Below are 22,884 nucleotides of genomic sequence, written 5' to 3' on the forward strand. Positions count from 1 at the left end.
TGGGGACCATGCTCAATACCATATTGAGTGGATAGGCAACTCTGAGGTAGCAAAATTCATTTTTTGACCAACGATTCTCAGGCACCATCACCAAAGTCTTAGTGTGTGTCAATAGCACATGACTTGGGCAGAGAGGAACCTCATGAAGTTTAACAAAGGGAAGTGTAAAGTCCTGCACCCAGGGTGGAATAACCCCATGCACCAGTACAAGCTGGGGCTGACCAGCTGGTGAGCAGCTTTGCAGAGAAGGACCTCGGGGTCCTGGTGGGCAACAAGTTGAACATGGCCCAGCAAGGTACCCTTGTAGCAAAGAAGGCCAACAGTATCCTGGGCTGTATTAGGAAGAGCATTGCCAGGTGGTCAAGGGAGGTGTTCCTTCCCTTCTACTCAGCACTGGTGAGGGCACATCTGTGGTGCTGTGTCCACTTCTGGGCTCCACAGTACAAGAAAGATGTGGACCTGCTGGAGCGAGTCCAACAAAGGCCACAACAATGATGAAGGGCCTGGAGCTTCTGTCACATGAGGAGAGGGTGAGGGAGCTGGGACAGTTTAGCCTAGAGAAGAGTAGGCTCAGGGGGAATCTTAAAAATGTTTATAAATATATGATGGGAGGGTGTAAAGAAGATGGAGCCAGACTCATTTCAGTGGTGCCCAGTGACAGGACAGGAGGCAATGGGTGCAAATTGAAACATAGGAAATTCCATCTGAATGTAAGAAAACACTTCTTCGCTGTGAGGGTGGCTGAACACTGGAACAGGTTGCCCAGAGAGGTTGTGGAGTCTCCATCCTTTGAGATATTCAAAAGCCAACTGGACACAGTCCTAGACAACCTGCTGTAGGTGACCCTGCTTGAGCAGGGGGATTGGACCAGATGATCGCCAGAGGTCCCTTCCAGCCCCAGCTATTCTGTGATTCATTCTCACCCTTCAGTTGTACCTGGACTGTACTCCAGACCACAACCACAAACATGCGGCCACAAGTGAAATTTCACTGAGAAACAAAGACTTTGTGGTTGGGAGATGGAGTAAAAAGCATCTAAGAAATAAAAACATCTAATGAAACAATAGGGTATCAAAGTTAAAAATAATAAAAGGATTTTTTTAACTGGGACCTTCATATCCTGCAGAATTTATTGCCACAAGATTTGGTTGAGATTTTAGATGTGCTTGAAAAAGGACACGACCATTTCGTATCAATAACAAGCAAATATAGCTACTTTATTTGTATCTATAGAAAAATGTTAATTTTCCTCACTCAGAATGTGAGCAACAGAATGCTAGAAAACGTTAAAGAAAGTTTCTCCACTGCTCACAACTGTCTTTTGTGTAATTTCGTATACTTTGATTTCTATGAGAAACAAATCTGACTCCATTTTTGGTTAAGTACAACAGGTTTTTTTGGCCTTTATGCTTTTCCAAATAATTGGTGATCATAGGTATTTGTTTTTTTTCTTTGTTCATTGGGAGCAAAGACAAGGAAAACAGTTTAAACATGATACATTTCCGCTGACTTTCAAAAAGCAAAATAGAAGGCATAGACAAGGTGGTGTGGAAGGACAAGGGACACAGGGATAAGTGATGGGTGTCCTGAATGTACGTAAAAACATACAACCTGCTCCACTTCTGTTTTTTCCAGGGTAATATCGCCAATATGTCTGTCACCCTCTTTCCGATTGCTGAGACTCTACACTGGAGAGCAAAACAATGGGAGCCTGGAGGAGATTGATGCCTTGTTAGGTATGGGAAATGGACTTTTAGCAGAGCCCATCTGGCTGACTTTTTCTTGTCACAGATCTGCAAAGGCTTCCTGCTGTCATGGGAAAAGCTGTTCGGTTTGTGAGGTAGGCTCAGGCACTCTATTGCCTGCAAAGTGGAGGGGAGGCAAAGGAGACAACTGCTCTGTCTGGAGATGGAGTGACTGGGCTTACTCTGAACGATTATTGGCATTGATACAGGCACTAGGAAGATATATTGTCCACACAAAGACTGAAGGATCAGAGTAGGGGGAGCAAAACCAGTCCAACGCATCCTCTTCCTGCTCTTTCCCAGGTTGCCCCCTCTATCTGACTGACCTGGAGGTTGAAGGGAAGCTGGATTCTCTCTCCAAGCAGGAAAGGGAATTTCTGTGCTCTCTTCTGTTCCACACGCTCAACTGGTTCCGTGAGGTGGGTAGAGTTGGTCTGGAGTCTGGTCTGCAGGTTTTGGAGCAGCACTGAGGAGTAGTGCTTAGAAACATTAGCCTTGGGCTTCAAAGGTGCAGTTCTTATTGAGGAAGAGTCTTGCCTTTGGGAATTTTTTCCAGCAAGATCTCAGTGCTCTCTCCACCTTCTTCTCTTTGCTACCATTTAACCTGTATGCTGCTCCTAGCAGCAACTGCACTGTTCTTGGGCAGAGTCTCAAAGCACTGCGTTGCAGATGTGTTTTCTGCCTGCTGCTCAGCTGCAACCTGTGCACTGTGGCTCATTTGAGTATATGAAAATGAAATTCAATACTGCAGGCAGGATGTCATAAACCCCAAATATATCTCAACTATGAGGAAAGTGGAAGCCCCAGTAGGAGAGTGGGGCATCAGAAAGAGAGGTCAGTCTCTCCATATTGTATTAACAGAAGAGTAGCCAGCAGGTCAAGGGAAGAGATTGTTCCCGTCTACTTGGAATGTGTGAGGCACCCTCTGCAGTACTGTGTCCAGTTTGGGGCTTCCCTTGATATCCTTGAGTGAGTTCAGCAGAAGCTGCCAAGATGATGATGAGCTGGAACACACAAGATATGAGGAGAGGCTGGAAAAACTGGGTTTGTGGGAAGGTGAGAACATACTGTGGTCTTCTACTACCTAATAGGAGGGTATAGAGAAGATGGAGCCAGATTCTTCCCAGAGTTGTGCAGCAAAAGGACAAGTGGCAACAATCACAATTTGGAACATGGGAAATCCTGACTAGATAAAAGGAAAAACTTTCATCATAAGGGTGGTCAAACACTGGAACAGGATTGTGCTCCACTTCCACAGAAGTTGAGATCTCCATCCTTGGAGATATTCGTGCTGCACTGCAAAAGGTCCTGAGCAACCTGTTCTAGTTGACCCTACTTTGAGCAGGGTGTTGGACTAGAGGCCTGCAGAGGTCCCTTCCAAACTAAATTCTTCTGTGATTCTGTGCTTTGTTTTTTACCTCTCTGAGCTTATAGAACACTGAATAGCAGTGACTTCAAGCAGATTTGTACCATGTATTTGCTAACATCAGAGGCCAGTTGGTATGTTCCTTGCTAGGGTTATCCTGAGTATATGAGCAGTGTCAGAGAACCAGCTAGGTTGGTGTAGTTCCACATCCCAGTCCTCCCTGTTCCTGCTCTTCTCATGAGACTGCTTCTTTCTTGGCAGACTGGGAAGCTGAGGAGTCTCCAGTGCCACAAGCAGCACTGAAACCTGTCAATGTGCACTGTACAGGAGAACTTGGCCGGCACAGATACCTTCCTCTCCATTTTCAGGGAGCCAGTGGGCATTAAAAGCTCTGCTTTTTCCCCGAATGCAGGAAGCCCTTCACAGATGTATGCTTCTGCAAGTTCTGTCCCTCTAAAACTTGTTCCTTCTGGACATCGCAGTTTTACCTCTGTGCAACTTCTGAGCCATTCCCCAAAGCCCTGAAATGTTCTTCTAGGCAGATGCCTGTTTCTTATTACTGGAGAAAACCCTCTCTCTAGAGGAAAAAAAGAGCTGTCTGCTAGCTCCTCTTCTTTTGTTAAAACTTGACCTATAGGTTCTGCCCTATTGCTCCTCATAGATTGTATCCGTTATGTCCATGTTATCTTCTCATGGGCTTCTGAAGAGCTTTGTTCATGCAGTCTGGGTTGGGTCACACAGGTCACTTGTGCTAAATGTTGTGTGCTTATTTGGTACGTGTGGATGTTACTCTGAAAACAGAAAGTAGTAAAAGTGGGTAGAAATCTCTCTTATTCGTAGTAGGTTTGGTTTGTGTCTATAGGTTGTAAATGCCTTCTGCCAGCAACAGGATGCTGAGATGAAGGGGAAAGTTTTGACTCGTCTACAGAACATCACAGAGTTGCAGAATGTGCTGGGAAAATGCTTAGCAGGTGAGTTGGTACCAAAACACAGATTCAGCACAGATTAGGTGAAGCAAATGTGCAGCTGACTGCAGTTGAGTTACGTTCATATACTGAGTCCTGTTATGAAGAATTTGTATGTTCTGCATCTGCCCCACCTGCAAAGAGAAAGGTATTGGCTAAAACATCAACGAAAGAAGTATATGCTGCATGTTTGCAGCGGCTTAAGAGTTCATGCAGCAACAGCTACTATTTTCAATTTGTCTGAGTCCAAACTGCCCTTCTTAATTACCTCCTCAATGGCATCTGTGTATGTACCTTCAATTTCTCTTCAACTGTTCCCAGATGGGCTTGACAGAATCTGCTTGAACATGGTGGATACTGGAATAAACCAGCCTCTATCCTAAAGAAACGGCGTGTTTCCCTGACAAGCTTTCCATTACGATCTGTGTTTGTAAATCAACAGCTAAACTCCATCCTAGATAAAGAGCAGCCTCAACACCTTTAAATTGCTCCAACAGCACTACAGGGGCAGCAAGGAAAGGGCTCAAATGTGCTAGAGCTTTTTTAGCATCACTAACATGGACAAATGTCCAAAGACAACTCAGCTCCTGTTATCTTCACTGACCGGTGGAATGAAAAGAACTGTAATTCCAGGGCAGTGTGGGAATATGGTGAGGCTGACTGAAGCTAAATGCACCAGAACATAAAAGCAGGGGGACATTCACCAGGATGGTGAGGCATGGGGTACTTCCTCTGGATACGTACCTTGGTGGTATTTTGTCATTCAGGAACTGAACTAACCAAATATTTTGGCACTTTCAGCAACCCCTGGCTATGTCCCACCACCAGCTACTTTTGATTCTGAAGCTTTGGAGGCAGTATCATCCATCAGTGCTGCTGGTCCCGTGAAGAAAAAGAATGGTAAAGAAAGCTTGAAACATTTAAGCAAACAGATGTGACGTGAGGCTTGACTGGCATGTTGCACTGCAGCCATTGCACTTGTGTGTGTGTGTAAAGCACAGAATTCCTGGTATGGGCTATCTAGTTTGCAGTCTTATCTGATTGACTCCTACTGCAACCGAAGTGGAGATATAAAAAAAAAATGCTACCCCAGGCAGGTGATGGTCTATCTTCTTGGGGAAGCTGATGCTTAGCATCCAACAGTTACAATCCATGGCCCTCACTGACTGTTTTCACCTGCCAAAGTATTTGCTGCAGCAGTAAGTTGTTCTGCCTTTGAGGGGTTTGTACACTTGTGTGATACTGAGCTTGTGGCTTGAGCTGCCTTGCCAATCTCTGTCCTTTGGGTTGTACCTAACCGATCTCTTAGGAACATTGTCGTGGCTCTGCTGCACAAGGAAATGCTTCTTTCATCCTTTCCCATTTCCAGCTCCCACAGAGAAGAAACAGAACTTGCCTTTCAGGTTTTTAAGCTGAATCCCTGAAGATCTGGGTTGTTCTTTCTATCTCTAGTTCTGCTTCTAATTTAGATTAACATTGACTGGAAAGGTGTCTATGTTTTAGCCAAGCTGGACCTAAATACAGCTTCAAAACTTTACGTTACATTCAATGAAAACAACTGGAAGGGTGGCACAGGTCGGAGAGCCCTTTTCTCCTATGCTTTCTCTTCTTGTGCCAAACCCTTTCTGTAGGGACTGGACCTGTCACATAGGAGTGTGAATAAGATAGGAGAGTTATGACTATGCTCTGCAGACAACAGGAACATCCATCACTTCAGATATTTTATTTTGAAAGAGGAAAAGGAAGTGCTCAGAGAGGTAAGCCCAGACCTTTGCAAGAGATTCCTGAGCTCAGCTTAATTACCTACAAAAATCAGTGAGTGCTGTGACCATGGGTGAAGCCTTGAAGATACAGTTATGACAGCAACCTCACTCCTCTTCTAGGTGTGCAGCAACTCATTGTGTTTGAAACAAATTTAATAGTTTGTCCCCATCATACAGAGGGAGGTTTCCCTCTCCTCCCCACACCTCCACTCTCAGTTGCCTGATTTCCTGTCCCTCATGTTGGCTCTGGTGGTCGCTTGTTTACACAGTAAGCCACTTTGGCTGTTTACTTCTTGCTGGGTTGGTTAGTTTTCCACTGTTTTAACAAGCTGGCTCTGCCTACCCAGTGATCAGACTGCCTAAGTCAGTGCAAGGCAAGTGTTGGGAGTGTGTGGCTGGGAGCACGAGAAAGAAGTAGGAGGAAGAGCAGGGCTACCCCAGAGCCAGTAGATCAGCTCAGGCATTGTCATGAAATTTAGCCTGAGGTGATTCCCCAGAGGAGAGGGAGCAAGGAGCTCCTTAGAAAAGACATAACGTATTAAATTCACTTTCTTGTCTGATTCAGAGAGTTTATTTACTGTGATGTGGAAGACTGTCACTTGTCTGACCCTGCTCTTCCAATGACACAAGCAGCTTCATTGATTCATATGATGCAGCTTCATTGATACTGTTTTGCTTCCTTTCTGGCTTTGCTCCCAAAAGGGATCACAGAGATACAGAAGCAGAAGTCCGTAATGCTCATCTGTGCAGCAATTGTAAAAGGGCAGATGAAGGCATATACCAAATTTCACAGTTGTTGGAGATTTCCTTGAGCACTCCCTTTTCCAGATTGTTTAAGAAGTTGAATAAAACCAGTTCCTGAAGGACTGCCCTTGCTGACTCCATCAGAAAAGTGCCCATTAAGCCCTACCCTTTGCTGCTTCTCCTCTAACAAGCTTTGAGTCCATAAAAGCACCTTTCTTCCTGTCCCATCCCAACTCAGTTCTTTAGTAGTCTTTGGTGCAAAACCTTGTTAAAGACTTTTCGGAGATCTGAATCTCTTCTGCCTGCTGGATCCCCCTTACCTATATGCTATCAACACCCTTGTAGAGCTCTGACAGGCTAGTGAGGCAGGCTTTTCCTTTGCAGTAGTCCTACTAACTTTTTTCCAACAGACTGTCTACATGCTCAGTGATTTTATTACTGTAGGCAACTTAGCCATTTTCCTAGGGATGGAAGTCAGACTCACTGGTCTCTAGGGAGACCCTTTGTATCAATGGGAATTACACTGGTACACCATCAGTCCTCTGGAAACAGGGCCAGCAGTTCTAAAAAATTGCACTGGAATTCTTTCAGGGCCCTTGTGCGAGTGTCACTTGGCCCTCGTGACTCACCCAGTAAGATGTCAGATCTGTCTAAGATCTGGTTTGGTCTAATACTTCTTATATGATTATTTGAAATCCATGTAGTTCCTCTGACCTCTCTGCTATGCAGTGCATCAGGTACGAGAATCTCCCCAGCATTGTCAGCAGTAAAGACCAATGTGAGAAATTCGTTGAGCTACTCTGCTATTACCTTAGCATCCCTGTGTGTCCCTGCTGTAGTTCTGTGTTTTATCTTCCTTTTCCAAGTCCACCTCCTTTCTTAGTATTGTGTCTGAGACAGCAACACTAGTTTTGTTTCAAAAATTTTTGGAGATGACCACCCATTTTTGCAATTATATCGTAGCATGTTTAAACTATAGTAAGAGTGAGACTTGTTTTAATTTCTTACTGTGTTTTTTTTTTTTTTAAAAAAAGAAACTGGTTGGGGAGGGAGCCCAAAATGTGTTTGACTGTTTTGGACCATGATCCTGGCTACAGATGACACACGGTCTATGCGTGTTCCACACTTTCTTAGATTTGATTAAAGTACAGCTTGCACCATTTCCCTGCGTTGAAGCCTGGGTAGATTATCCTGTGTTGAGTACAGTGTAGCCTTTGTTTCTAAGGTCATTTTTCTTTTGAAGGAAGGAAAAAGAAGCCTGATGGCAGCAAAACCTGCTTTGCAGACCGTTCCCAAGTGGATGACAGTTCTGAGGGAAACCAGCCTGATACTGAGCTCTCCGAGCTGGAGAAGGTAGTTACATACTCCCAGGGACTTGCGAGAAAGGCAGAAAAGAGGAGGCAACACAGAAGCATAAATAAAAACATTGAGAGAGGAGCTCTTAATTGCAGAAGTTAATTGCAGTTGAGAGTTTCAATTCTGCTTTCTGACATCTGCCTCCCATCTGAATTTTGAAAACTGGGTGCTGCAGAGGCCAGCCACTCTAGCAGACAGTATTGTTCAGGACAGTGCAACTGTGCAGATTTTCAGAAATGCTATTAGTTACTCTCTGGTTATGACTATGATAGGTTTCTATTTTTAACCCAGTTTTTCATCTCTCAAAATGTACAGATATGATAACTGAGTTAGATATAATAACAAAACAACTTAAGTTACAGGGAATAAAGAAAGTCTCCAATAGTTTGGGGAATGAACATGTCTAATCTTTCTTACCTGAGTACTGGTCACAGACTAGTCCTTAGATGCCATACTCTGTCCAAGTCTAGAAACAGAATGCAGAAATCCTGTTGTGAGGCAAATGTAGTGTACATTAGCTGCTATGACAGGGCCATGTGGAGCGAGTCTCTAAGAACTTTATTCGTCAACCAAAGGCTCCTCCAACATAGCAAGGCAGGCAGTTTACCGTCCTGGTATTTCTCAAAGAGAAAATTATTTGCCTTCATCTTTTGTGGTACTTATGGGCCAGTGCCTTTCACCAAGTCCAGAACGGGTTTCATGGTGGCTGTTGATTCACGGAAAGGAGATGGCAAAGATTATTCCAGTTTCATAGGTATTATTTTTCTTTTCAGAACACTTTTACTGCCTTGTGTAGTCCAAAATGAAAATGTTTCTGATTCTATGCACTAACTATTGGGAATTTTTCTTCATTCTTTTTCAACTTGGTGAGAAATATAGAAGACAGAGTGAAAGAAATAGCTTGCTTTGAGCTAGAGAGTCTTGTAGGAAGCTGATAGAAAAATACACTGGCAAAGAGCCTATTGTCACCAGAATGACACTGAATTAGTCATTGCCTTGGAAATGACAAGAGATAGTACTATAGGTCCCATCTTTTTACATGGTTTATCCTCTGTTAATGTGCAGCCCAGGCCACAAGCTTAATTCTGCCCTTTGCTTTTCAGACTGCTGCTGAAAGAGAGGCAGGAAACCCTCTGGCCCAGCTGCAGAGTTATCGCCCATACTTCCGAGAGTTAGACCTTGATGTGTTCACTGTATTGCACTGTGGGCTGCTGACAAAGTCTGTCCTGGACACTGAGATGCATACTGAGGTGAATGTAGTAGTGTAAAACCATACTGATATCGCTTTTTGTAATTGGCTTTCTCTGAGGCCTTGGCCCCTTTTGTTCTATTCAAATGGATAGAAACTGATGTTAAGAAGTGTTGATCCAGGGCTGTGAGCTGTGGGTGCCAGGAAAGAATTTGCCCCTCAAGAAACCAAGTACTTCAAAGCACTGAGATGAAAAGAACTTTCCTGAGAACAGTAGACATGGAGTATAGCAACTACATTAAAAATAATGCAATATAAATGTTGCATGGAAGGAAAAGATACCATGTAACATGTATAGACTTAACAGAAAGGAAGGGCCTTTAATATTGAATGCTGCTACATTCTAGCATGTTAAAAGCACTAAGAGGTGGCCAGCCTGTTGGAGAGATCCTCTGATATTTAACTAATGGTGCAAAAAGGCGAGTGTCTCAAGGCGTCAGCAGATGGGAAACTCGGCACAAATGTGGGATCGGTGTCATGGGTGTGCCCTCACAGGGCAGGGTCCTGTTTATCATCTGGGCACTTATATAAAACTGCATTAATATGGATATGGAAAGCAGAAGTGCTTAGTTTTATTACCCTCTTTGCAGGCAGACTGAGTCCATCTGGAGTCTAATTTTGTTATGCTACAGTAAGATTAGTAAAATGTGAAAAGTTCACAGCTTCCACCTTTTTTTGTATATAGCCACGGCCTTCGATTCTTCTTCCTCTGATATCTCTGTGTGTCCTGCTTAGTCTGAAAACCTTAACTTACAGGAACATAAGTTATATGCTCTTTAAGTCATATTAAAGCTAACTGAAAGACCTACAAAAGTTCATTAACATTCCAGTATCATCCCCTCTGGTCTTCATACTCCTTGGATTAGGAACAGGCTTTTGCTCTGTCTGCACAGTGTCGGCACAATTAGATTCTTTGGTTCTCCCCTCCTCTGTAGGTAGCGCTGAATGACTTGTGGGAGGCTGGAGTACTGCCTGGCCTGCTCTGAGAGCAGCTGTCTCTGTGTGTGCAGGACACGGGTCCTTTGGGAGACTGTTTGACAGATCTCTTGGGCTGTGTGGGATTATTTCAAATCACTTGTTGACTGTTACTCAATTGGTGTTGTGATTTGTGACTCCTTGGGCTCGAACCTCTTTTTTATCCCTATCATCCTAGTGGCATTTTGAACTTCAATGTGTAAATGGTTTCTCTCTCAGTGGTAGGATGTTACTGCCATTGCCTCTGCTGTGTTCAGGGTGCCAGGTTCACTTCACGCGTTGAGCAGCCAGAACCAATGATCCCATACCTGCAACAGGGGAGATGTATAACACTAGCACCTACCAAATTGGTCTCTGGTTGAGGTTCACTAGGTCAGCAGTCATAACTGGAAATGGAGGGGGTGGACTTGAATCTCAAGACACTGCAGTTAGGTGCTGAGTCCTGAAACTGACTGTTCTTTCATGTAATTGCAGGCTAGTGAAGTTGTGCAGCTGGGGCCCGCTGAACTTTTATTCCTTCTGGATGACCTGTGCTGGAAACTGGAACACGTGCTGACCCCAGGCCCCACAAGACGAGTGCCCTTCTCAAAGGCATGTACAGCAGCAACTGATGGGGAGAGACTGAGGCTGAGTACTCCAGTGGCCTGCAAGCCCTTCTTGAGAGAGATTATTTTCAGAAGTCACTGAAGGGTTAAATGGCATAAAACCCATCAATAGTGTGTCTGACCCCCAGCTGTGTGTCAGAGCAGCACTTGCCCTTTCAAAAGAGACTTCTGTACTGCTTACCTTGCTAAAGCGTTTGCAGCATCTGATTCTCTGTATGTTTCAGGAAAGGGTATGTAGCTAAGGGAGAGCCCTGTAGCCTTGAAACTCAGGTGCCTTTTCCTAGCCCAGCTTGGAGAGACTGGCTCTGCTGTGCAAGAAGTAGCTCAGGTTAGATGGCTACAGGAGTAGCTAGATCTCCATGAGAGAGGAGACTCAGTCCCAATTGCTCTACCTGGAGTCAAGTCTCCGAATACAGGGCAGAGGCTCCTTTTCTTGTTCTTCTTCTGCATCCTCTAAATAATGGGTGAGCTACACCAGCCAATGTTATTTTTAGAATGTCACCCTGACTGCTGTGACTCTTTCTTGCATTTCTGGCTGATGCTGCCAGGAAGAAAATAAACTTGTGTGGCCCAACGTGTTAAACTATAAGAAATTTACTACAACAGCCTGACTGACTCCTTAACTCTGTCGTCTTTTTTCTTGTCTCTGTAGCTGTCTTAATTCCCACACGCAGAGACTCTGTTCTCTTAGTGTTTGAGTAAAGTGTAAATGAGCTATGTGTTTCACATTAGTTTTATTCTTTCCATGAAATATTATCCATTTGTCTGAGAGTTGGAGCTGCTTGTTCAGCAGAAGCCAACTGCCTTACTCTGTGAGCCTCCCTGGCAGAGAGTATGACATCAGGAACTGCACAGCTCAGAAGCAATTTAAGTAGCAGCACTTCACATGAGGTTCTTCTCAGGTAAGACTGATGAAAAGACTTTAAACTTTTGAGTTTGCTGCAGGAGAGAGGCTACAAGGATGCTGGCTTTTCCCACCTGTGTCAGAAATCCCCTAAGGAAGTTGCTATGTATGTAGTCAAGCTACTAAAGCCGCTGTGTAATCACATGGAGAACATGCACAATTACTTCCAGGTTAGTGGGCAGCAATTTTGACTTGGAACTGTCAAGTTTTGTCACCTCTAAAGATATTTTTGGTTTTGTATGTGGGAAGGGAAGGAGAGTGGCTTTGGCTTCTTCTGTTTCTTTTTAAACACGGAAATTTATGTAAATAGAACATTGTGCCGTTATCTTCCCTTGGAAGAGTGTTTAATGAATGGTTTGTTCTGTATTTAAGGCAGTTGTTACAGAAAATCATGGTGTGGTAGATGGACCAAGAGTGAACATTCAGGAATACCAGCTGATGTCCTCTTGTTACCAACAATTGCTACTAACTTTTCGCTTCCTATTTGCTTGGTGAGTTTAAAGAGAAGAGTATATAGTCACAAAAATAAGTGAAGTCTGTTTATTGCTTCCTTTTCTTATTCCTTTTCTTCAAAATATTTGTACCCAGCAAATGGCCTGTCAGCCATGCAGAACAATACACTGCAGTGTCTGAAGACTTTTAAGAATGCACTTTTATAGTTATAACAAAGTCTGTTGTCTGACTCTGAACTGAATTAAAACTGTAGAGAATTAACAGTGGATGCAGAACAGCCTGAGGCATTGAACTGGCTAGAGTTCAGTGTGTTAATACACGTGGTTTTGAATTAAGATCAGCGTAAGCGGCACACCACCACACCTAGCTGCGCGATTCTCATTCAGCCTAGAAATCTTGGAATTTCTTACCCAGTAGGTCTCCCCTATCCCATGCTAAATTGTCACTGCCTGAATTCTGAGCAATGAATGAATTTCTTTTGCCAATGGGAAAGGATGAATGTGTACTTCATTGACAAAAAGCCTATGTTGTTGATGTACTGTTATCCACTTGAACTGGATTTATAAATGCCAAACCCAGTGATATATGTGCAGTCTGTATTTGACCTCTGCAGCCTCTAATGTAATCCAGGACGACATCATGGAAGCTTTTTCTGCAGCTTAGTTCTTCTAATCTTCTGTGTGTGGAAAGTGTTGTACCTTTGTTGTACTTCAGAAACAGTAGTGACTGTAAAAAAATATATGACAAGGCAGTGGCAGAATGCAGATACATATGACTTTGGCACTCCCATACTTTGAATACTTAGTCATGAATATTACGTTCTCTGAAGTGCTTAGCAAAGTTTTCTGGGATTTTTTTTTTTTTTTTTTTTTGAATTCAAATCTTTCCTGTAAGACTGACTGAGTTCAGAGATGGTGCCTTGATGTCACATGCAAAGCAAACAGCTGATGACACCACTTCTGACCATTGGCTGCTGCTTCTTTCTGGAGTCTGCCTCCCCTGTTGGCCACTGTGGAGCCTCAGGGACTCTGACCCACTCTTGACTATTCCTGGACTGGTCATTTACTTGTTAACCAATATTAATATTGGTTGCTCCTGAGTCTGCCTATCTTGTAAACCAAAGAATCTGACCCATTTATTAGGCACCTGTAACAACAGGTGTAGCTCAAGATCAGTTTTGATGTTGAAGTTGGATAGAAAGTAACATAGTTCTGCTTTACTGTGGATCAGGCAGGAATGTGTTGGGGCCAGCTGTACAGCCTCTTAAGTCCAGCGACCAAGTTACAATTCCTTTTATGTAATTTAATCAAGTCCTCATATATATAATATGTTCTTACAGATTGTTAACTACTTTGCATGTTAAATGTGCACTTGAGCTTTATCATTATCAACTCCATGCATTCAGTCTATAGATCTAGAATGTGGACATATTTGAGCATTTCCAGCACGTACATCCTCAGTGAATGATTACACAGGAATCTGGTAGTTCAAGGGATCAGTGAAGGTCTATACAGTTTTCATGCCTGTTAGGCTTCTACTTGTTGTTTGAGAGGTTATCAGGCACTGTCACTGCATTTGAACTGTCATTAGACATCCTCTTTTTTCAGGTCTGCATAACCTTGTTCTAGTATACATATAGACTTCCACTTACAAGAAATGTCCTGTCCTTTCCAAGCCAGGGTCTGAACTCTCACTGAAAAGTTAGTATGATGTGTGCACAAGGTTTTCCATTCCCTGGAAAAGATAAAATGAATGTATATGATCCAAGTTTGCTGTCAAAATCGGTTTCCAGTTTCTTGGGTCTCCTATAATTTTCATATTGCTGGGCTCTTCTTGGTGTATCAAGCTTCTTTATTTTTCTTGTTGCAAATATATGCTCAGATATGCTTTTGCATTTGATAACTCTCCTAATTTGATGATGAACTGGTGTTTTTTCCACCCCCAGGAATGGGTTCTATCAGCATGAGAATACTGACTTGCTAAGGTCAGCCCTCCAGGTACTTGCAGACAGGCTAAAGCCAGAAGAGACAGAATTTCTTCTTCTTGAGCAGCTGATAAGGTAGGATCAAGCAGTTTTCTCTGTTTTTTTGTGGCATTTTGAATAAGTGTGTGTTTGACAAAACTGACTTACTGTCCATCAAGGTCAGGATTCTAAAATCTGGGTAGAAGAAATTGTGTGAAGATCCAGGCACAGTCTGAAACACTGAGTGGAAGAAGCATGCACAAGGAATTTGATATCAGAAATACTTTGAAGCATGTATTTTGGTTAGAAATTCTTGTCTGGAGTCTGAAAAGCAGTTGGGAATCAAAGTCCTGTTGATTTGAAAGGTTCCTAAATGTCTTTGTAGCCTGGACTTGTGCCACTGCACAAGTGAAACCTATTTGATTGTACAATTATTGAAGAACAAACTAGGAATGGGGTGATACAAAATTGTGAAAGTTGTTTATAACTTTGGTGCAACCTCTGTTCCTCTCTTAAGGGAAAGGGAGGTAGACAGGCATAAGGAAATGGGTTATCTTCTGTTAGTTGCTGAAATCCAAAATGGTGTACATCATTAGTTGGAGCAACCTTTGCATTACTTTCTGTTGTGCTACTGTCCGGGAAGGTCTTGCAAAGACCAAACTGCCAGACTAATAAAAGCAAGTGCACTGAAGGTGTATGAAATAAGGAATGGGATGGAGCAAGAAAGCAGATCACATGGCTCAGCCTTTAAACCAAGGAGAGCTTTGTATTCATGGCAATGCATGAATGGCAATACATTCAAAGCTAATAGAAAGGAGCTACTGGATTATAAGATACGCATTAGTCCATGGATCTCATTTATATGCATGCTATTTGAGACTATGAAGTCAGTAGGATTCACAGAAGGAATAAATGCGTTCAGGGTAGTTAAAAGGCACTGCCAGAGACAAAACACTGGGCTAGTGAGACCTTGGATCCAAGCTGATCCTTTTTATTTATGTGTTTCTGGGAGATTACCCTATTTGCACTGTCTTTACCTTTTGTCTTTCCTGTCATCCCCAGTGAGAGTTTTCAGTATCTAGTGAATTTCCAGCAGAGTGTTCCCAGCTTTCAGTGTGCATTCACCCTTGCTCAGCTCCTGATTGCCATTGCTGAGAAACCGATGACCAGCTGGAAGAGAGAGAAAATAGGTAACATGTGAAGAACCTCTTCTCCTAGATTAGTTCTCATGCTGTCCTTTGCCTGGAAATCTTAAGTTCTGCCTCTGGAGTGCTTCTTATGGGGGAGAGATTTTCTGTAGGCATCCTGACAAGCTCACTAGGGTGAACAGTCCTAGCCATTAAATAAAAGGAACAACAGTAAGTGTACTGGATGCTCTTTGGTATTTGTTTTGCTGTGTCTCAGTCGCATGCATGAAGGCAGACTACAACTTCATTAGCTGGTGTTTTTAAAAGTCAGAGTCTCACGGCTTTTAAGATTTCTAAGGTTTCTAAGAACTAGTCTGCTGTTCAGTTTTGGCACCAGTTTAACCACTGATTATGGGGGTGATCACATTCTAAATTGGATGTAACTTCCTAGTGCAAGCAGACTTGTCTCAGGATATTGTGAAAGTTCATTTCCAGAAATGATGGAAATGAACTATGCAAACATAACTGTTGCCTCGGGGCAGGAGGGAGGTAAGCGTATCTGTTCTTAGCACCATGCAACAAGTATTTTCAGTCAAGAGAACTGCTCTTCTCAGGGATTAGAACTAGCTCTGTAAAGGGACAGCATTCAAGCAGGTAAGGAATAGACATGCTTGCAAGGAATATTCAAGAAAACTATTTGTTCTCCATTTTGTTCAAACACAGAGTCACCCCTCTCAGCCATACATTGTCATGCTGAGACACCTCTAGTCTTTCTCAGATCCCCATAGCCACTCAGAATTGTAAATTCCCTCCTTTGTTTTACTATTTTACACAGTCCTGTGTTGGGAGAACTGCCCAACCAGTGTGCCAGGAAATAACTGATTTTAATTAATAATATCCTGTTGTTAACCATTTCTGCAAGAGACAAACAGCTTTGTGAGTAGTTTTGATTTATGAAATTTGTAAACTTTAAATTTGTTTGTTTCAATTTAATAATAAAAAGCTGTGGCCAAAAAGAAAACTCAGTTGTTATTGGAACTCCATTTCTAGAGACGGATGCCCTAAGGGTGGCCTATTGCCCTAATTAAAAAAAAAAAAAAAAAAAAAAAGCAGTTGGCTCACTACATGAGCTACCAAAGAAACAGAACTTAACATAAGTTTGTCAGACAGAAATGGCCAGGGATAGATGACAGTTCTGATCAGAACAAGTATTCCAGACCAGGAACGCACTGGATGCGCATATGTTTTGTTATCATGATATGTGGCCTTACTGCTTTTTAGAGAGTATGCATTCTGAGTTACCAAAGTATGGGCATACTGGGGGGTAGAGTGAAGCTGTAATCTTTTGAAAAGCCATTTGGACACACCACCTTTGTATGGAAGAAGGAAATTGTCTTGGATTCTTGTAGAATGTGGGAAACAAAACACATCCAGATCTTTCTTTAAGTTATCCCTTATCTTTGACAGCTTTGCTAGCAAAGCAGTTCCTCTGCCAGTCATGGGTGAATCCCAATGGAGACCGAGAGAAGGGCAGCCAGTTCAACAGTGCACTGCATACTCTGCTCTGGTAAGGCTGGGCTGGCTTCTGTTAACAGCAGGTTGGCTACCAGCAGCTCCTTGTAAATAGCCTTGCATTGTGTGTCTGTCCAGGTTTTCTTGATGATTCAAGCCCCAGGACCCTTAAAACTAAATAGTGGGCCATGTACTGGGCTGATTTGCAAGGAAGCATGGTCCGGTTGATACTTTCTGCAAGCCTGTGTGGAAGACATGAGCAGTTCTTGAAAAACAAATTTGAAAAGCTTAATTTTAAAATAAATTATCATAAATAATCTTCTCAAGATAGAAAACATAGCTTGGACCCAAACTAACATTTGTATAATCACAGTTTTTAAAGTAGCCATATAAGTGATCTGGTTTTCTTGAATCTGAAAGAGAATTTAGTTACGATATGAACTTTCTGTTTTTTAGGTTGTCTCAAGCATTCTGAGACACTCTAAAGAATTTATTTCCTAGGTACAAGGGATCATGGTACTGTTGCTGTAGAGGGATGATCCCTCTCATTGTAACCCTCATACTTGCACAGTCTGGTCTACAGCACTGTTTTTACAGCATTAAAAGACAGTGATAGGAAGAATTCTGTTAGCCATTGGCCATAGAAGCATGCATAGACCTAATTTTTGCTAGATTATAGCTTGTCAGTATACATCAACACATCTGTATGTGTGTATAAATATGAATCTGGACCAAAGTGTCTATTTCTGCTGTCATTAAGCTTAAGGCTAATCAGCTCTCGCTAAAGTCAAGGAGAGCAGGACTGAGTCTTAGATCAAATACAAGAATGAGTGAATATTAAACCAAGGTATGCTTCAAATCCTGGTAGCTTTTAATGACATTACTGGGACAGTTCTAAGTGTTTGCTTTGGATTTCCAACAAGTGTTTGCCTTCGGCATCAGAATAAACTTGACAGTTTTAGGCCACGTGTTGCAGGTAGTGGAGAGTTCAAGGATTTGCTTCTTACTTTGCATAATATTTAATGATGAACTAAGCTGATGTTTGGGTTTAGTGTCTACCTGGAGCACACAGATAATATCTTGAAAGCCATAGAGGAAATCTGCAGTGTTGGTGTTCCTGAACTGATCAACTCTGCCAAAGATGGATGTTCTTCTACTTATTCCACTCTGAGCAGGTAATTGCATCAATATAGACCTTGAATTTCATGAGATGCACAATGGCAATTTCTGCTTTTTTTATATTTCATTTTCTTATTTTCTGGTCTGTCTTTTTATGTTATGGTTTCATGTTAGTACTGCTATGGGCAACACTGGGCATTTCTAAACTTTTTTTGGCAGTACACAATAGATCAGTACATAGTTAGCTTTAAATCAGGATGGAGTGTCCTTGTGCATTAGCACAATGTTGAGTTAATTATCTGTGAGCCATTTTAATTGCTGAATGAACTGCTTTCCATCATCAAGTATGTTGTTTCTTTCTATGCTACTGTGGTGGCATAAAGCATTCTAAAAGCGAGCCTCGGAGAGCTGGGGTGGCTGTGAGCAATCCTAGGCTGGTATGCAATGTGCAAATATACAAAGATTCACGGTGTTTCTGCTGTGAGCACAGGAATTTGAGAGCATGGTTTATGCCAGGATGGCCAAAGTTCCTGCCTTTAGGAACTACCAAAATCTTCTTAGGCTAACAGGTGCAAGCCTTACATTGTGCACCCTCCAGAGCTACGAAGGGGAGGAGGGTGTCTGTGTGTGATTCATCCTGGGGAAGTGATAGCGACTTTCCCCATCTGCCTAGGGGCTGGGCTAGAAATGCTGATGAGTCCTAGGGTCAGTCTCCTGCTATTTCCTACTGAGAAGGGTGCCCAACTGAGCTGCCTTCAAGTTTTCCACATTGTTCAAGGACAAAAAGCCTATCTAGAGGCTCAGAGATGGCTTTCAGTTTTGCTCTTGCTTTCTCAACAGGCAGACATTCCCAGTTTTCTTCAGAGTAATGATGGCTCAGTTAGAGAATTCAATGAAAAGCATCCCAGCTGGGAAGCCATCGGACTCAAGTGAGGTAGGAAAACAAAAACATCTGAACTCTTCAAGGGCATAAAAACGTAAACTGTAAAGTGTATGTAGTTCAGACAGGAATTTACTGAACTTTGCCTAGGAAAGGTATTTAGATAGCTTAAAACTGATATACAGGATAATATATAGGTAGCATCCTTTTGTGGGTCTGCACATATCAAAAATCCAGTAAATCCAACAGAAGCTGTAACCAGAAAACAGGTGATAATCAGCAAAAGACTAAGCTGTGCAGCTGGTCCTGCACACCTGTGTGGGAGCGCAAAAGTATTTCCCAACCAGGAGCTTTTCTCAGAACTGAGGAATTGTGTTAATTTTTAGTAGTTTTAAGGCATGTGGGCACTGATCAGGCTAGAATTGCCCTCAAGTGGCTTTGCAGTGAAAAATCTGCCTCTGGTGAAGCTTTGTCCCTCTTTCTTAAACACCACTACCACCACTACCGCTTTGGGCTCTGGGCGTAGTGAATGCTGAGAGAGCATTCAGCAAGGTGAGCGGAAATTCACCATCTTGGTTACTGTGTTGTCCCCTTGCATCCCGTTAGGTGCAACTGGAGAAACTGTTACAGTGGAACATTGCTGTGCGAAATTTCCATATCCTCGTTAATTTGGTCAAGGTGAGGAGCTGGTATGTTCTTCTGACTTTCCCTTCAGATTCCCAGCAAGGCCCTGTGTATTCACACTCAAAAGTGCAAGGAAAAAAAGTGAAGTATGGTTTACTGGTGAAACAATCTGGAGATGGTAACTAAAGCCAGTCATAATATGTGTGCAAGGGTTCCCATTTAACTTTAATACTTCCTAATTCCTACAGCCTGCATATCCTGCTAACATAGCTTTCACATAAATAAAAAGTCTGTAGAAAGGCAGGATGATGTAAAGATGTGCAGGGAAAGGACTGAACGAAATCCCTAATCTGCTAGTACAGTGTCTTGTGTCTGACAGGATCCGCTGTCAGCTCTGTAAGAGGCAGGTGGAAGAAACCCTGCAGGTAACTCCAGAATAACATTTGACAGAAGGAAATATTCTCCCTATCTACTTAGAGGCCGGTTAATGCTCTGAACAGGAGACTTGGATTCCTGTCTGTAATCTGGCACAGAGCTTATATAACAGCCTGAGCTGCACTTGCTCTCCACAGTCATGTCCAGTCTTCCTTTGAGTCCTACCAAGACTTGCTGTCATCCTGTGGTGGTGAATTCCAGAGGCCAGCCCTACCGGATAAAATATTTCCTTTCATCAGTTTTAGAGCTAGTACATTCAGTGTCACAGAGTGTAACCATGTTTTGGGCAGAAGCCGGTCCAGCTGCACTTTTCTCTGTGCTTACAATGGTCATTACTGTATTTGTTTTTCCTGTATCTGCCCTGATGATCAGCTAGTCCAGCTTTTTCAGTCTTTATTTATGAGCTCTGGTGAATTGAGCTGTATTCTTCTGTTCAGCTGCATTCACTGGAGCCCGATCTGCACTCTAGATGTGCTCATGGCACCTGCATTCCAAGAGCATAAAGGGTAGAGCCGGCTCAGATAGTTCCTTTTTGCAGTCCGTAGCAGCACCATGGTACTTTTGCAGCATCTACTGATGTCTGCGTGCTGTGCTAGTTAAAGCCTTCGCTAGTTACAGAACTGGTCACAGACAAAAATATGATGCATACAACAGAAGAGAGCCTATAAGACAGCTGAGACCATCTATTTAGTTTCTTTGTTTGCTGTTGGACGACAGCTGTGTGTGACTTATGCACAGTGACATTTGGCACCTTTTCCCAGCTGATACAGTTAATTTAACAGTTAGATTATTTCCTCCAAAATACCTTACTTTGCTCATCTCAGTTTTGCTTTGGCTGCCATGTGATTACTTGCCTTTCAGCTGGACTGGATCTCTCAGGTCCCAAACTATTTAAGAATTTTCAGAGCAAGTTTGTCATCTGCAGAAGGTCCACCTTCCTGCTCCCTTTGTTTCAGATTGCTAAGCAACCGTTCATTCAAATACTTCAGTCTGTTGTTAATCTGCTCTCTCTTTTGACCCATATCCGTTTAAATACCTTAGCTAGTTACAATATTGTTGTCTTTTACTTTTTGTCATGCTTGTGTGATCAATGCAAAGGCACAGCACAGTGCCTTTGTGTACCAACCCTACACTTTGTTCAGTGACACCCATTACATTTCATGCACTTACCTGGTGCTCTCTATTGAAATTTGAAAAAGGATGTTGCCTCAGAACAGCACTCCTCTAATGAAGGGCATGTAACCAGCAGAGTGCTATTTTTAACTGGCTGCTGTGCTTCCATTGTTTCCTTTAAGCTTGTGAATTGATCTGGCTCTTTTTTTTTTTTTTCCTCTTGTCTAAGTAGGTATTTGACAGCAGACCTGTACTCAGCATCTGCCTGAAGGTAAGCAAGAACTCAAAACAATTGAAGAGAGCAGTTTAAGTACCATCTTTCTTGAATCATTGCCTGCAGTGGAGTAGAGAGTGGTTACAGGATTCTCTGATAAAAGCAGATACTGTTTTTTATATATTTAACTGTCTTCTGCTAATCCTCCTTGAATGGCTTGACTGCAAAGACTTCCTGCAAGTGGCATTATGGACTCTAGACCCTTTCTCCTCACTCCTCTCCATGGTATTCTAAATCAGAGGAGACATCACAGCAGGCAGATCTCCGCTGAAGATGAGAAAGGTCCTGTGTCCCTTTGCAGCTCTCCCTTTTCTGGCTGGGACTCGTATAGTAACTTTGTCATGTTGTATTTATCAGTTTTGTTCCCAGTTTGCTAATGAATAAAACCAGGGATGTGTACAAGGATGAGACCTTGTCCTACTAACCTCTCTCTTTCTAGTGATTAAAGCAGGACTCTTTACTGATCCTGTACATCCAAGTACAGCCTTTACATAAATATAGCCTTTAATAAGAACTCTAAGAGAGAACAGTCTCCAAGGTAGCTTGAAAGAATGTGTCATTATCTTGTTTGACTTAGTGATGGTTCTTTGAAAAGGAATTTAAACCTGCCTTCTGAAATGGCTAAATATAGTTTATAATTTATAAGAATTTATCATTCTTTTATAGTATGGCCGTCTCTTTGTAGAAGCGTTTCTGAAGCTTGCCATGCCTCTCCTGGACTACAGCTTTAAAAAGCACAGGGTAAGCATTTTGGAGACAGAACTGTCTGAAACCAGTTGGGAAGCTAAAGCAAGAACACAAGCAGCTCTTTGCTTGTTGTATTATAGCAACTCCAGCTAGCAGTGGCAGACCTATGGGTCATAGTGATATGGTCTGTATTTAAAAAGTTCACTCACTTGGCTGGATGCACATGGAAAAAAGCTGGATTTGTCACTGTTGTTTTGTAGTCAACTGCAAAGACAGCCTGCACTACCCCTCTTCCCAGCTTTTGCTGTCCACACAATAAATTATTTCAGAGCTGAGCCAAGCAGTCTGCAAGTCTCTGGCTTTGCATCACCTAGCAGTCAAGGGTGTTGAACAGTCCTTAGAACACAGAGAAATGAGTATCAATACCCACCTTTTTTTTATAACAGCTGCTTTGTTGACATCAAAGCACCTGTTCTAGGGAGAAAGGTAAGGATTAGGTGGCAAAGAACTGGAAGAGAACAATGTTTTGTCCCTCTTCTATCACTGATGCTTCATTGACATTAGCCTTCAAGACATTCAAAACATCTAAGCATTAATAGCACTTCATGGCTTATCTACTTGTGTCATCAGCCAAAGGCTTTGAGATCACAGTCACAGTGTGAGGGCTTAAGTCCTGCAATACTTCAATACTTTTTATCATGTTGGCATCCCATAACCTTATGTGCTGCACTGTCAGCAATCGTTCCCATTCAAGTTTGCTGCATTTCTGCATCCTTGTCCTCCATTCCCTCCTTTTCAAGGACCCTTCTCTGCTTTGACTGGAAGTCAACCTGAAGTTATGGAAGGCACCACAGAGACAGTTTCTGAGCAGCTAAGTGCAAAGAGTTCCACAGCAGCTACCTCCTTGGCTAAAAAAGGGAGGTTGGCAATGTATCCTGTATTTCTGAAGCTGACAGCCTACATCCTGAAGTTCAAATTCAGGATAGTGTTCTTGATATTCTTCCAGTTGTTCAGGAAGTAGATTC

The 22,884-nt window shown here is 42.6% G+C and overlaps 1 protein-coding gene across 2 annotated transcripts in view; it reads left to right on the top strand.

Annotated features, from left to right (window-relative positions):
- The window catches only part of FANCD2 (FA complementation group D2), a 58,112-nt gene that overhangs the window by 29,331 nt on the left and 5,897 nt on the right, over positions 1 to 22,884 (top strand). For both annotated transcript variants that reach the window (XM_067303693.1, XM_067303694.1), the window contains exons 25-41: positions 1,636 to 1,736; positions 2,049 to 2,164; positions 3,974 to 4,082; positions 4,878 to 4,976; positions 7,827 to 7,936; positions 9,043 to 9,189; positions 10,638 to 10,754; positions 11,714 to 11,842; positions 12,045 to 12,163; positions 14,071 to 14,184; positions 15,151 to 15,278; positions 16,683 to 16,782; positions 17,780 to 17,902; positions 18,687 to 18,780; positions 19,333 to 19,404; positions 21,131 to 21,169; positions 21,839 to 21,913. In XM_067303693.1, coding sequence (XP_067159794.1) covers positions 1,636 to 1,736; positions 2,049 to 2,164; positions 3,974 to 4,082; positions 4,878 to 4,976; positions 7,827 to 7,936; positions 9,043 to 9,189; positions 10,638 to 10,754; positions 11,714 to 11,842; positions 12,045 to 12,163; positions 14,071 to 14,184; positions 15,151 to 15,278; positions 16,683 to 16,782; positions 17,780 to 17,902; positions 18,687 to 18,780; positions 19,333 to 19,404; positions 21,131 to 21,169; positions 21,839 to 21,913 — 1,792 coding nt within the window. The remainder of the gene's footprint in view (positions 1 to 1,635; positions 1,737 to 2,048; positions 2,165 to 3,973; positions 4,083 to 4,877; positions 4,977 to 7,826; positions 7,937 to 9,042; positions 9,190 to 10,637; positions 10,755 to 11,713; positions 11,843 to 12,044; positions 12,164 to 14,070; positions 14,185 to 15,150; positions 15,279 to 16,682; positions 16,783 to 17,779; positions 17,903 to 18,686; positions 18,781 to 19,332; positions 19,405 to 21,130; positions 21,170 to 21,838; positions 21,914 to 22,884) is intronic.

Source organism: Apteryx mantelli, chromosome 12 (assembly GCF_036417845.1).
Source record: "Apteryx mantelli isolate bAptMan1 chromosome 12, bAptMan1.hap1, whole genome shotgun sequence".
Taxonomy (NCBI): Eukaryota; Metazoa; Chordata; class Aves; order Apterygiformes; family Apterygidae; genus Apteryx; species Apteryx mantelli.